General features: G+C 38.9%; 1 protein-coding gene across 2 annotated transcripts in view; it reads right to left on the minus strand.

The window, feature by feature from the left end:
• LOC124125106 (neutral alpha-glucosidase AB-like) overlaps positions 1 to 16,142 on the minus strand; it is a 75,342-nt gene extending 59,200 nt beyond the window's left edge. For both annotated transcript variants that reach the window (XM_048403021.1, XM_048403020.1), the window contains exon 1: positions 15,993 to 16,142. In XM_048403021.1, coding sequence (XP_048258978.1) covers positions 15,993 to 16,018 — 26 coding nt within the window. In that variant the 5' untranslated portion in view covers positions 16,019 to 16,142. The remainder of the gene's footprint in view (positions 1 to 15,992) is intronic.
• Between the last annotated feature and the right edge of the window lie 275 nt (positions 16,143 to 16,417).

A 16,417-nucleotide genomic window follows, 5' to 3' on the forward strand; every position in this document is an offset into this window, starting at 1 on the left:
TTTTAGTATTTGTGATTAAATTATCTGTCTTGTTTTTAAAAAAATCTTTAGATTAAAAAAAGACTTTTCCCGTGAGGTCACGTGATAACCAAATATGGGATAATAGTCTCGATCCAAATGTTACAACGCGTACACTTGAGCAGACTCATGAATATAACTCATGAATATTAATTAGACCGTTCACTACGTTAATAGATCGTTATTATAACAGAAACAAACGTATGTTTTCCATGTAAATCTAAAATGATATTATTTGTTATTAATTGTCCGGTGAATTAAACAATTTAAATTGAAACAATTCATAATTCATCATATTATGAATACGTAGACTTGTAATGTGTGTGAAAAGTCGTACTAAAATACGCTATTTGAAGGGGGCGTGGCCTAAATGCAAATGTCCGATTGGGATTTTAAATTTTCCGGACCCCTGGTTTCAACAGATCCATGGCTTAGGCCTGTGTCTTCCTCAAGTTCAGCAATGTTAATGTCTATCTGACAGTATAAGTTTTTCTATCTCCTTGATTGAATCTTCATTGATGGAAGTTGAGGAACGTCCAGACCTAGGGTCATCACCAAGGCTTATTCTCCCAGCCTTAAACATAGCTGCCCAACGTTTAACAGTGGAATAGCTAGGATACTTATCCCCATACACTTGTGACATGCGGTGATGAATTTCTTGGGGAGTACTTTTCTCTAAAGTCGCAAATGTGATGACTGCTGAGTACTCGTTCTTTTCCATTTCGATGTCCATTTGGACCCCTATCATGTTCAACTGGCTGTCACTAATATACAAACGGCCTCAACAGACCAAGTACACTTGCAATGAACCACTCAAACAATGTACTACATTGACTAGTTTACTTTGTTATGGCTCATAGTTGAAAGTTAGTCAGGCTTAGAACTTTTTGACCAGCCCTAATATGTAATGCTATTGTTCAATAATGTTCAGGTAGTCCCTCTCCCACTCCAGGTCAGGATCTACGTAATGCTTGTGTTCAATAATGTTCAGTTAGTCCTTTCTCTCACTCCAGGTCGAGATCTACGTAATGCTATTGTTCAATAATGTTCAGTTAGTCCCTCTCCCACTGCAGGTCAAGATCTACATAATGCTATTGTTCAATAATGTTCAGGTAGTCCCTCTCCATTTCCAGGTCAAGATCTACGTAATGCTATTGTTCAATAATGTTCAGTTAGTCCCTCTCCCACTCCAGGTCGAGATCTAAGTAATTCTATTGTTTAATAATGTTCAGTTAGTCCTTTCTCTCACTCCAGGTCGGGATCTACGTAATTCTATTGTTCAATAATATTCAGTTAGTCCCTCTCCCACTCCAGGTCGGGATCTATGTAATGCTATTGTTTAGTAATGTTCAGTTAGTCCTTTCTCTCACTCCAGGTCGGGATCTACGTAATTCTATTGTTCAATAATGTTCAGGTAGTCCCTCTCCATTTCCAGGTCAAGATCTACGTAATGCTATTGTTCAATAATATTCAGTTAGTCCCTCTCCATTTCCAGGTCAAGATCTACGTAATGCTATTGTTCAATAATATTCAGTTAGTCCCTCTCCCACTCCAGGTCACGATCTACGTAATTCTATTGTTCAATAATGTTCAGTTAGTCCTTTCTCTCACTCCAGGTCGGGATCTACATAATGCTATTGTTTAGTAATGTTCAGTTAGTCCTTTCTCCCACTCCAGGTCGGGATCTACGTAATTCTATTGTTCAATAATGTTCAGTTAGTCCTTTCTCCCACTCCAGGTCGGGATCTACGTAATGCTATTGTTCAATAATGTTCAGGTAGTCCCTCTCCCACTCCAGGTCAAGATCTACGTAATGCTATTGTTCAATAATGTTCAGGTAGTCCCTCTCCCACTCCAGGTCGGGATCTACGTAATGCTATTGTTCAATAATGTTCAGTTAGTCCCTCTCCCACTCCAGGTCAAGATCTACGTAATGCTATTGTTTAGTAATGTTCAGTTAGTCCTTTCTCTCACTCCAGGTCGGGATCTACGTAATTCTATTGTTCAATAATGTTCAGTTAGTCCTTTCTCCCACTCCAGGTCGGGATCTACGTAATGCTATTGTTCAATAATGTTCAGGTAGTCCCTCTCCCACTCCAGGTCACGATCTACGTAATTCTATTGTTCAATAATGTTCAGTTAGTCCCTCTCCCACTCCAGGTCGAGATCTTCAAAATGCTATTGTTCAATAATGTTCAGTTAGTCCCTCTCCCACTCCAGGTCGGGATCTACATAATGCTATTGTTCAGTAATGTTCAGTTAGTCCTTTCTCTCACTCCAGGTCAAGATCTACGTAATTCTATTGTTCAATAATGTTCAGTTAGTCCCTCTCCCACTCCAGGTCGGGATCTACGTAATGCTATTGTTCAATAATGTTCAGTTAGTCCCTCTCCCACTCCAGGTCAAGATCTACGTAATGCTATTGTTTAGTAATGTTCAGTTAGTCCTTTCTCTCACTCCAGGTCGGGATCTACGTAATTCTATTGTTCAATAATGTTCAGTTAGTCCTTTCTCCCACTCCAGGTCGGGATCTACGTAATGCTATTGTTCAATAATGTTCAGGTAGTCCCTCTCCCACTCCAGGTCACGATCTACGTAATTCTATTGTTCAATAATGTTCAGTTAGTCCCTCTCCCACTCCAGGTCGAGATCTTCAAAATGCTATTGTTCAATAATGTTCAGTTAGTCCCTCTCCCACTCCAGGTCGGGATCTACATAATGCTATTGTTCAGTAATGTTCAGTTAGTCCTTTCTCTCACTCCAGGTCAAGATCTACGTAATTCTATTGTTCAATAATGTTCAGTTAGTCCCTCTCCCACTCCAGGTCAAGATCTACGTAATGCTTGTGTTCAATAATGTTCAGTTAGTCCTTTCTCTCACTCCAGGTCACGATCTACGTAATTCTATTGTTCAATAATGTTCAGTTAGTCCTTTCTCTCACTCCAGGTCACGATCTACGTAATGCTTGTGTTCAATTACGTTCAGGTAGTCCCACTCCCACTCCAGGTCAAGATCTACGTAATTCTATTGTTCAATAATGTTCAGTTAGTCCCTCTCCCACTCCAGGTCAAGATCTACGTAATGCTTGTGTTCAATAATGTTCAGTTAGTCCTTTCTCTCACTCCAGGTCACGATCTACGTAATTCTATTGTTCAATAATGTTCAGTTAGTCCTTTCTCTCACTCCAGGTCACGATCTACGTAATGCTTGTGTTCAATTACGTTCAGGTAGTCCCACTCCCACTCCAGGTCACGATCTACGTAATGCTATTGTTCAATAATGTTCAGTTAGTCCTTTCTCTCACTCCAGGTCACGATCTACGTAATTCTATTGTTCAATAATGTTCAGTTAGTCCTTTCTCTCACTCCAGGTCACGATCTACGTAATGCTTGTGTTCAATTACGTTCAGGTAGTCCCTCTCCCACTCCAGGTCACGATCTACGTAATGCTATTGTTCAATAATGTTCAGTTAGTCCTTTCTCTCACTCCAGGTCACGATCTACGTAATGCTTGTGTTCAATTACGTTCAGGTAGTCCCTCTCCCACTCCAGGTCACGATCTACGTAATGCTTGTGTTCAATTACGTTCAGTTAGTCCCTCTCCCACTCCAGGTCACGATCTACGTAATGCTTGTGTTCAATTACGTTCAGGTAGTCCCACTCCCACTCCAGGTCACGATCTACGTAATGCTTGTGTTCAATTACGTTCAGGTAGTCCCTCTCTCACTCCAGGTCGGGATCTACGTAATGCTTGTGTTCAATTACGTTCAGGTAGTCCCACTCCCACTCCAGGTCACGATCTACGTAATGCTTGTGTTCAATTATGTTCAGTTAGTCCCTCTCCCACTCCAGGTCACGATCTACGTAATGCTTGTGTTCAATTACGTTCAGGTAGTCCCACTCCCACTCCAGGTCACGATCTACGTAATGCTTGTGTTCAATTACGTTCAGGTAGTCCCTCTCTCACTCCAGGTCGGGATCTACGTAATGCTTGTGTTCAATTACGTTCAGGTAGTCCCACTCCCACTCCAGGTCACGATCTACGTAATGCTTGTGTTCAATTACGTTCAGTTAGTCCCTCTCCCACTCCAGGTCACGATCTACGTAATGCTTGTGTTCAATTACGTTCAGGTAGTCCCACTCCCACTCCAGGTCACGATCTACGTAATGCTTGTGTTCAATTACGTTCAGGTAGTCCCTCTCTCACTCCAGGTCGGGATCTACGTAATGCTTGTGTTCAATTACGTTCAGGTAGTCCCACTCCCACTCCAGGTCACGATCTACGTAATGCTTGTGTTCAATTACGTTCAGTTAGTCCCTCTCCCACTCCAGGTCACGATCTACGTAATGCTTGTGTTCAATTACGTTCAGGTAGTCCCACTCCCACTCCAGGTCACGATCTACGTAATGCTTGTGTTCAATTACGTTCAGGTAGTCCCTCTCTCACTCCAGGTCGGGATCTACGTAATGCTTGTGTTCAATTACGTTCAGGTAGTCCCACTCCCACTCCAGGTCAATAAAGAGGATAAACAATACGCTTTGCCCTACTTGTGTTTCCTTTCAGGCCTGTGTTTGCATAAACAGCACATTGTCTTCCCTGGCTGTACCACGTCACTAGCTACCAGTCAATCAATCTGCAGAATGACAATGCCAGCTACAGGTTCACTGACTGCTTTTTGGCAATTAACACATTACATCATGGTACAATAAACAAAGATGATAAAATGGCAGAACACAGGAAGACAAAGTAATTAGTGAGTTAGGACAGTTATCATGATTCTAGAGGATGGAGATTGAGTGCTGGCCACGTTGTGGATGATTAATCATATTACTAGTGTAAGTTGTTCAGGTCTAAACTGGACTCTTTTGTGCAAGAGATACCACTGTATTTATTCACAAACAGGTTCCTTGGCTGAAACCACCACTGCAGGTCATGACATATTTACATCCTTAGAAACAACAGAGACAAACAATCACGCTTACATCTCCTGCAAGCAGTTTGATGATTGTATTGAATAAAACAGTTCTGTTTTTTCTAGAAACCTTAATGAATGTACATCCTCAGAAAAACCAATTACAATATTTATCATAAACTTTCAAAATGAATTCATTTCCGTCATCAACAATTTATAATTTGAATTGTCACTGATCTGTTTGATGAAAAACTGGCAAAACAATGCACTTCAAGTGTAATGTAATGAACTTTCAAAACTGGCAGCATCACCTGTTCTGACATTCCTCAAGACCCCAAGAAATCATATGTACTTTGAGCCTGATGACATTACATCATGTCTGGGCATATAAATACCGATTACAATCCAACCACAGCCAAGAAAGCTCCATGCATCAGGCTAACCTGATAAGGAAGCTCAATATGCTTGTGTTGAAATGACAGTGAGGACAGTCACAACTTTAGTATGACATGCATGGCTTATACCTGAACATGCTTGCTTCAAGATATTGATTCCCAGTCTAATCATGCTAATGACATTACTTCTCGTCAGGTAAAACACATTTCTTCTGCAGGATAGCTTTAAACATATTGAAAGTCCTGTGCTTTTTGTTACCTTAATAAGAAATGTTGGGAGTCAAGATTTCAGAAATCAAAAGCCACAGCTCAGATATAATCTGATGTGTATTTCTTCATGGACTAATACCATGTACCGGGTCTAGTACCTCAACATTCAGGTTAGCTTTTATCCTGCCCTTGGGCTTCTGCAAATGATAATGCCCTGAAAAATAGCGTATGGGCTTCTGCAAATGATAATGCCCTGAAAAATAGCGTTACCCTCATATTAGCTTTCTCTCTCTGTACCTTGCCCCCATCCATGTATCCCCCACTCTCTGGTAGGGGAGTAGAACTGGGTTGGTCCAATGTTTCACATCTTCCCAAGGTAACAGTGTCTACTAGCCAATATCAAAGTCTAGTTTTCACCATTATCCTTTCAAGCCGACTTGGGAGATGATTACTACATACAGTTAACTACGGTCATAACAAACTCAAAGGGACCACTAATTGTAGTTCATTATATCCATCATTCGTTATACGCATTTCGACCGTCAGACATCTTTTATCAAGTCTTGTGACATCAAGTTACTTGACAAATGAAAAAGTGTGCACTGTACATGTACAGAATATATCCACTTCAATCACTGTTTTACTATTGTTAATTGAGAGTGTAATTTGAGGACAAGGTGTCAGTACTTAAGCAATGTTAAGAGTAAATCAGTTGCCTCCAATTGTTTATTGCCGCTCTTGGTCACGGATGTTTTGATAGGCAGATTGGTGACACGTGAGGAGCTAGATGAGTGCTTGGACGAAATGCCTGGTGAAACCGAACCACCAGAATATACCCACTCACTGACGACTTACTGGTTGACGTGGAAGGCGAAGATGGTAGATAGTATCACTGTTATCTAGTTTCAGTACCAGGGATTGACTTAGGTCTCGATTCTGCGATATTCTCGCATCATTGTTGCATAGAGCTTTGCATCAGCTGACAAAGGTGGAGTGTGTAAAAAAATGTTTATCCCCAATTGGCAAAACGAGTGTTTGTTTTAACAACTAAAAACTTTGGTAGCAGAGACGAAGCCCTATCCATCCTCAGGAGAAGAATTGAAGCAGTATACCCGGACCTTGACACCCATCTATCCACAGACAGCATCATCAAACTTATAACCTCTTGCATTACCTCCACCTACTTCACCTGGCAAGACAAGATCTACCAACAGACACATGGACTTCCCATGGGATCCCCGCTGTCCCCTATCATCACAGAAATCTATATGACGGACCTAGAAGAAACCGCCCTCCATACATCACCTGTCACCCCCCTCTGCTGGTTTAGGAAAGTCGACGACACTTTTGTCATTCTCCAACCTGACCATGACCCCAAGACCCTACTCAACCACCTGAATGCCCAACACCCCAGGATGCAGTTCACTATGGAAGAAGAAGCTGAGAGACAACTACCATTCCTAGATGTAAGAGTACAGAAAGATCCCGATAACAAACTACACACCAGTGTCTACCGTAAACCCACCCACACGGACCAGTATCTGCACAATTCCTCTAACCACCCACCACAAATCAAGAGAGGAATCATCGCCACCTTAGCCCGACGTGCTGTCAACATCTGTTCCACGCCACAACAGCTAAAAACTGAACTCAACCACCTCCACCATGTATTCACTAACTTCAACAATTACCCTACCAGCCTAGTTGAACAAACAATCAACAGCATCCTCAGCCCTAGAGAGCGGCCTCCACGACAACAGACAGCCCCATTCGTCATCAGTCTTCCCTACATAGGAACAGCCAGCCACCAGATCCGCAGACTGCTCAAACACCACGCCAACATTGATTCAGTATTCCAGAGAGGCAGGACAATCCAGAACATCCTCAGCGCCAATGGCAAGCCCCCTACATCTAAGAAAGAAGACCCAGCTGGAGCCGTATATCACATACAATGTGACTGTGGCGACTCCTATGTAGGAGAAACATCCAGGCCCCTACCCATTAGAATAAAAGAACACAAGACCTCAGTACAAAAAAATGACTCAAAATCAGCCATCTCCGACCACACCCAAACCCACCCCGATCACAACATCCAGTGGAACAACATCAAGATCCTGGCCAACAACCAATCAGACTACAAAATCAGGAAACTCCTAGAAGCCATCCACATCAAAAGGATCCAGCCAGCAATGAACAGAGACCAAGGCTATTACATCCCGCCTGCTTACCATCACCTAATTGCTCAATCCCTTTGTCCATCCAATTAATACAGTGGCTTCCATCATCTCCATCAGTTAGCTTGTTTACTCTGCTAGTATACTCTGTGGTCATCCACTGGCTTCCAATTAGCTTAATCACCTCACTAGTCACTGTAACAACTTAGATGTCAATAATTGTATATATACCTATGTTGTTTAGCCCTATCCATCACTTGCTTGATAAAGGTGTTAGGATCTACACCGAAACGTTGCACCAATTGTAATAAAGAAGTTGTTCATCCATAGAACTCGTCTTACTTTGGTAGCTCATGAAAATCTTATTCCGTAATCTAGAACTCCAAGTTATTTTTTTTTATGACTTAAATCCTGGCGGAAATCAAAGACGCTGATCTACATGTATGTGCGTCCATGCAGAAATCAAGAGAAAACAAGTATTTGTCACAAAGTGACGAAATGTCCCCCGCCTGTATATACACCATAGTACCAAATATGAAGACAATCCAGCGATTAGTTCTTGCGATATATTGCGGCAACACCGTTTTCCAACTCCAAAAACAGATTTGCCTGCTGTGACCTTGAAAATGGGGTCAAGGTCACCAAAACCGACTGGTGTCTGCGGAGTCTGTATATACACCATAGTACCAAATATGAAAACAATCCAGCGATTAGTTCTTGAGATATCTCTGCAACACCGTTTTCCAACTCCAAAAGCAGGTTTTCCTGCTGTGACCTTGAAAATGGGGTCAAGGTCACCAAAAGGTCTGTATATACACCATAGTACCAAATATGAAGACAATCCAGCGATTAGTTCTTGAGATATATTGCGGCAACCCTGTTTTCCAACTCCAAAAGCAGATTTGCCTGCTGTGACCTTGAAAATGGGGTCAAGGTCACCAAAACCGACTGGTGTCTGCGGAGTCTGTATATACACCATAGTTCCAAATATGAAGACAATCCACTGCTTAGTTCTTGAGATATCTCTGCAACACCGTTTTCCAACTCCAAAAGCAGATTTTCCTGCTGTGACCTTGAAAATGGGGTCAAGGTCACCAAAACCGACTGGTGTTTGCGGTGTCTGTATATACACCATAGTTCCAAATATGAAGACAATCCAGTGTTTAGTTCTTGAGATATCGCGGCAACACCGTTTTCCAACTCCAAAAGCAGATTTGCCTGCTGTGACCTTGAAAATGGGATCAAGGTCACCAAAACCGACTGGTGTCTGTGGAGTCTGTATATACACCATAGTTCCAAATATGAAGACAATCCAGTGTTTAGTTCTTGAGATAGCGCGGCAACACCGTTTTCCAACTCCAAAAGCAGATTTGCCTGCTGTGACCTTGAAAATGGGATCAAGGTCACCAAAACCGACTGGTGTCTGTGGAGTCTGTATATACACCATAGTTCCAAATATGAAGACAATCCAGTGCTTAGTTCTTGAGATATCGTGGCAACAAACAGGTGGGACGTACGGACGGACGGTCGTGAATACTATATCCAAAAAGGCAATCACGGGTAAAGTTTCAAAACACGAGCAAATTTCGATTTTGGAATGACTGCAAAAAAAAAACTAAATGAATATACATAGCTCTTTCTCCTAAAAATATACAAATTTTAGATCAGAAACGATCGTAATTTTTTATGAGATTTGCCTAGCCGGCGACGACACCGGCCGAAGAGATTTCATGAACTGCAAGAATGGCCACCGGGCGTGAATTGCAAATTTTGAACTATTTCTAGTGGCCAAACAGCAAGTTTGATTTAGATTTTTTAGAATATGCTACGATATGTTTGCTTCCAAATTTGTCCATAAAAATTGAAAACTGTGACTTAATCATTCAGATGTAACTCTTAAACATCATGAATGTCAACAGTCTTTTCAACTTCCGGTTACTCGTAAATATATTTTGGCTGCTGCACATGGCAAACACGCCGCCTTCTGTGGAAAATAAATGACTTAATTGTTGCTAATTAAACAAGAGGTTGAACCTGGAGCAATAGTCATTGTATAATGAACTGTCACTTCTAGTTAATTGAACAGTCCATCATGATAAGATTTCATTTGATACAGTCAGAGACCCGGCCTCTGATATGGTACACACTTCAGATGGACATAAGACTGCGAAATTGACGAAAGCACTGGAATGTGTAAATAATATATTTTTTGCCAACAAACTGTAATACCATTTACAACAGTCGCTATGTCCCCTGCATACCAACGAAATGAACCACTGATGGTGGTAAACATGCCTCCTAAACAATCTATAATTGTTCCCTCGAATAATTCCCCATCAAGTCGACAATGAACAGAAATACATAAATATTAGTGTAATTTCTCCTAAAGTAGATAATGAACAGAGATATGAGTCGAATGTAACTTTTTGTTAGTACTAATGCTAAATTTTTTAAATGCATGTATTTGCAGTGGAATAATTAATTTTCAAAAATAGGATTTCCAAGGATATATCTATATAATCTGGTAATATTACTTGCAACATTATTCGAGGCACAAGTACTGAAAATCAAATACAGTTTCCACTGTGAGAAGATGAAATATCTCTGAAATATAGCAAATTATCATCAAAGCCAAAAAATCTCATTGCTTTTGGACCAGTGGAGATTTTCACTCGTAGGTAAACATTCCAGGATAATCCCTCTTGTACTAAAAATTAAATGTAAAATGAAAAAAGAGAGAGCCAAGACCGAAATTTTGATGATCGATTGGTTGGGATGATGTAATCATCAAACAAAATTTATCAACCAATTCCCAGCACTGATAAATGGAGATTATTCCTCTTGTCGGTTTCCGTATTGTAAACATGGTAAATAAATCATCTGTTGGGGAAAACAAAATTATTATGTGAACTTTTTGTGTAAATATATATTAGGAATAACAATTATATTATGTGAGTATAATCAGGGCTAGAAACATCCACTCACCCGCTTGTATGGACGAGTGGCAGCATGTGCAGGATGAGAAAGGAGTGAAGAAACACATGTCCAATCGGGCGAGTACATATATTTCAATCGTATCAATTCATCTCTAATCGTTTTCAATCAAATATGCAAGATAATTTCGAACCTAAACATGCTGAAACATGTTTTGTTGTCACAACTTTATTATTCCACGTTATAACAATGTTGAACATTTGTGTCTTGAAAAGTTGTGCATAGGACATCATACAACGATTTGTAACTACGTTTCTGAAATGTCGGTGAAACGTTATACCGTTTGACTCTTGATCATGTTGATAGTCTTATAGGAATAGAACTGCTTCATCAAAATCAACTTGATATTGTCAGAATACCAAGGCAGTAACATTACTTTCCTATATATTCAGCATTTGAATTTTCATCTCTTATCACTAAAATCTCCAGAATGTAATTGAGTCTCTCTATGACAATGTTAGTATTACCTTATATTGTAACGTTATTCCACAACGTAACAACAATGTTGCAATCACAAAGGGTTTTGTAAATAATGTTTAGGAAACAACTTGCAGATCTACTATCTCTTAGGTTTATTTTGTTTAAACATATAGATCTATTTACGAAGTAACCTGTATACCATGGTATACTAAATGTTTAATGAAAATTAAGCTTACATGAGTAAGATAAAATTCCACGTTTTGTGAGTAACCGTTTTGTCATAGTGTCACAAGCAATATTACAGTCATTTTTGCGGCATGAGAGTGACTGCAGAAAAGTAAAGCCTTCTTGCCTCGTGAAGTGACGCCATGATGTCGTCACGTTGTTGCGGAAGATATGTTGTCACCAGTCAACTCAGTTCAAGCTCACTCTGGACATATTACAACCAAGTGATTGTGCAGCAACTGGAACTGGATAGTTGATCTGGGAATTCGGATTAGATAAGTTAATTTTTCAAAAGCAGTCTCCGCTAGTTGTTATGTTTCTGTACATGCAATAGTCAAATGATTAATGTATCATATTATTCAGAAGTGGCGGGGCAGTTTGCCAGTCACTTTAACTAAGCTCCAGTGTTGATATTGATATTTGATACACAGACCATGATGTATATAGACGTAGGAGGCCCAAGGTTTTTTTTCCATATTTTTATTTTATGGATACAAAGGGTAGTTATCAAGGGCAAACAGTATATGATTGACCAGCTTTCAGTCTGGCGCCGTTTTATGGCCGTCATATTACGTTCGGGTTTCGATCGTAAGCGTATAGATCTAGGCCTATATATACTACTCAAAAGAAGTTAAGGATCACCCGATTCTTTCATAATGGTAAAATAAATCTGTCATGACATGAGAGATTACCTATAGTAATATGAAAGAATCAGGTGATCCTTAACTTCTTTTGAGTAGTATATAACATATGCATAGCCTACTGACCATGAACAGTCATTGCCATTTCTTCCATGTTCATGATGTTATTTCTGAAATCATTACTATTTAAAGTTTACTGTACATGTACTAATCTACTGACTTTCATTTTCGTGAAACAATTTTGCTCATTTCAGTCCAGGGGAAAGGTTGAGTAGATTTCTGTTATACAGCGAAGAGAGGGAATGAAAACAATGGAAGTATTTTCAGATCAACTAACTACAGGCTGCTAGTTTTCGCCTTAGTCTCAAGCGCTCAATGATGTTATTAAATTGTATTTTCGGGAAGAGACAGAAACATTTTGTTTCCAAATGGGCCTAATTAGCTCTGACTGAACTAGCCTCAATGTGGATCATCTGGTTGTTGGTGTTATCTAAAATTATATTGTAGCAAGGCGCTTACAATGTGTATTACTAATACAAAAGAATCAATTTATCTTTTTCCGATAAATATGGCCGACTCTTTCTAATAAAAATGAGCAAAAGTAAAACGAGTCTCTCGTCGCGTGCTATAACAGGGTGTTTGCAGTATGGTCCTCGGTGGTGGTGACAAATCGATAGTTAAAAGTTAAATATTACAATATATTGTCAGTGAGTTGGTCATCATTTGTTGATTATTAAGGTGAGATAGGTGTGGCCAATGTGCACCAATGAAAATACAATGAAACTGATAGCAACCATATTAGTTCGGTTTTCCATCTCCATATGTTGCCATGTAGGCTACCATACTACAGAATTATATTTAACGATATTGAACTATAATATGTTCAATAATTGTAGTAACAAATACATTTCATATGATACTTGGTTCTCTGAAACTTTTTGAAAATGAGAGAATAAAATGGTGATAAAAAACTGGACGAGTCTGGTTACAATGCTCGCTATGAAATCGTACCGGAGCTATAAACAGCGCAGCGATGAAGATGTGAGTCGTAATTAGTTACAATGCCTGTTTAAAATATCTATTCCCCGTTTGGGTTTCAGTTTAGAATAGGTCCCCAATAATCCATGTTTGTACTAACAGCTGCCTTAGGGGCGACAAAATGAGGGTTGATTGTGTGTCATTGTACTCCGACCAAGGTTTTGGGATGTGGCTCATAAAACCAATCACTGGTTTGTCTGGCTAATATTCCACTATTTTCAGACCGGAGTATGGAAACAAAATTACGTTAGGTGTTTTTTTATGATGGTACTCACTTAATAATTTTGTTACTTATATCTGTAGCCTGAAATATTTCCGATCTGACGTATTACATGTGGACATTTACAGTTTTTCCCAAATTTTAGACAATTATATAATATATGTTACCTTATGGGATCGACTATAAATACATGCTTATTGAATAGAGTTCTAGTTTTGACTTTGTTATACATGTTATAATGTGGAACATTGCTGTTTTCGCTGCAGCAAGGTGAAAATGGGACACAAGTATTCAAGGAGATAAAATCAGGAATGTTGGATCATTGAGGAATACACCAAATCAAACCTGGGCTGTCAATTATGTTAACATAAGTACAGTTGTTAAAATCCATTGTCTATATACATGTTAGTGGTTTTGTGGCTTTAAATGAATGCAAATTGGAAATTATCTATGGAGATTAGATATCTTATGGGTCACAGTTACAAAACCAGATATATATTTATATTTAACACGATGAGCCTGAAGATAAGCACCTTGCAACTAGATCTATGGCATTTTTGTGGCAGGCAAGTTTTTTTCACCAGTCTGAAGCATAAATATTTTTGTCAAGAATTTTTGGAGGCAATACATTTTTGCCAAGTCTGCCATTCTTATTTTGTTTCCTGCAGTACAAGCCTAAAGGGTGATGGTGTCTGACTATTTGTTATACTCATATGTATCTAGTTAACAGCTCAGTGGTGTTTTCCTGTTTTGAACATTGTCAGCAAAACACGACCTAACTGTTGCTGGGCTGTTTGATGCCCTGGTTTCAAAACATTTGTAAAGGGTATCTCGAATCATACATATTTACTTGACTAAAGCATATCCTAAAACAATTCCGGAACATGTTTTTGGGAGGGATTTTCAATATTTTTGCGGGAAATGGTCATGAGCTAACGTTGTCGCAACGTATTTCATCCTTCTAACACAAAGTTACTTCACGTCGCTGTTACAACGTCCATGGTAATCCACAGATAAACGTTGTAGGGACGTAATATTATAACACATTGCCACAACGTAAAATACAACATTACCACAACGTAATATCCCTAACCTTACCACAACGTAAAGTTATGACAACATGAAATTGTTAGCTGGGCAGACGTACCATGGAGAGTGTGAAAGTTGAATTTAATGCTACTATAAAGAGTACAGTAGAACACGGATATAACGAACTACAAGGGACCAGAGAAATCAGTTTGTTATATCCGTTGTTCGTTATACACGTTTTCTCTCGGAAACGTCCACCATCTTGGATAAGACAAAACACAATTGCAGTGTTACATGTGAAATCTTCATGGCCTAATTTCACTGCTAGTTCGTCTGCTTTGGTCTTTCTTGGTTTTTATGCCAGCGTCAACAATTTCGTCTCTAAACTGATAGCTTTCCTCTTTTTATTGATGATAGCATATGCAAGTGAACTGACACTTGGACACATCTCGTAAAATGTATATGTTTAATGTTTGTTTTACAGACAAGCTTACATGTACAGGTAAGATTAACACAATGCAAATTTAACAAGGTTGATCCGTCACCGCTGATTGTATTGATTCGCCACTGATTGCATACAGCCAATTGTCAGTGACACTTGACACTGAGTGAGATATCTCAGTTCGCTATACACATCACTAATTATCAATAGATGGGCTAGTTGGTGATCAGATATCAGTTCGCTGTATCCGTTAGTTCGCTGTAGAGAGTTCGTTATATACATAAATTTTAAATGATATTATATAGGAGATAAATCGGGTATTTTTTAACAGTTCGTTGTATCCGTTTGTTCGCTATATCCGTGTTCGTTATATCCGTGTTCGTTATATCCGTGTTCTACTGTACTTTAATTATATCACAATGTGTCATGTAACTGACACAGGTGGAAGACATTTACCAATTTAGCGAAACCTACAAGCATTTGCTGACAGTCATTAACTTGGTAAATTATTTTTGCCTTAACTGAAACTTAAAACAAAAGCTCCTATAAAGCTAATTATGACATCCTGGGAGTATGCAGCGTAGAAATTAGCACTTGTCCTGTAGTCATTGCAAAACTGCCCAATATTTAAGGTATCAAAAGGAGTAGCAGAAAGTTGTCATTATAAGGGTTTTGCTATATACGTTATCATTATAAGGTCAAGGCTAGTGCACGAAAAATGTTAGTTTCTATGGCTGAGTATATGGTATTTACCAATTCCTTCAGTACAAGATGGTGTCTACACAAAAGCTACACGTGAGATCAAACTCTACTTTAGAGAGAATGTACATTCAATTTATGTGAATCCATCGCTTATTATGACATAGGCCCATAAACTAACTTTAGAAAATTGTACAGTCTTGGCAAAATGCTCGAGATACGTATACACTATGGTAACACAATCAATAAAATATATTATATTCATTTCACAGTGAGAATCATTTTCAAATTATCAGATTCTTGTTAGTTCATTTGCCTGACCCATGTACAATGTATCTTGCAAAGTTGCCTCATCTTACCAGCCAACCAGAAATGACCACGCTCACTTGTTCGAACTTCGATTATGATGCTCTCTGAATCGTAACGCCACGTGCTTCATAATGCCTTATAAACAAGTCAAATAGAACTGACTCAACGAAAGGGTGATATTATTCACAGGTCAAGCACACGTTGATTATAACTTTTAACCATCACCTTAAAATCAACACATAAAACAGCGTGTGTAATATACTTACGATAATGCCGACTTAGACTTCGCCATGTTACAGAGTTATTTTTAGCAGGTGCCCGCTTTAGTTTCGCTTTCGATCTTAACTCATTTGATAAAGACACTGTCATGTTTTTAAAACATAAAATACAGTAAAATATGACCAATACTATGAATCTAAATGTTGTTAACTTTGCAATATTTCCGTAGTTTGGTACACATCAAATAAAATAAAAGAAGGAAGTCGTCACAAAACGAATTCAGGAGAATATTAACTAGCAATCAATCATATAATAAATAATAAAAAAAATACTAATTCCATAGATACATACGCTATGTACATATAAAAACAATAAATGTTGTTATGTCGATGTTAATAATGCAGAAACAAATCATACAAGATATTCCTAATCCGCCTTAAGTGTTTTATTTTGAACTAATCAATATTTTCTG

The sequence above is a fragment of the Haliotis rufescens genome, unplaced genomic scaffold (genome assembly GCF_023055435.1).
Source record: "Haliotis rufescens isolate VD_foot unplaced genomic scaffold, xgHalRufe1.0.p SCAF_3, whole genome shotgun sequence".
NCBI lineage: Eukaryota > Metazoa > Mollusca > Gastropoda > Lepetellida > Haliotidae > Haliotis > Haliotis rufescens.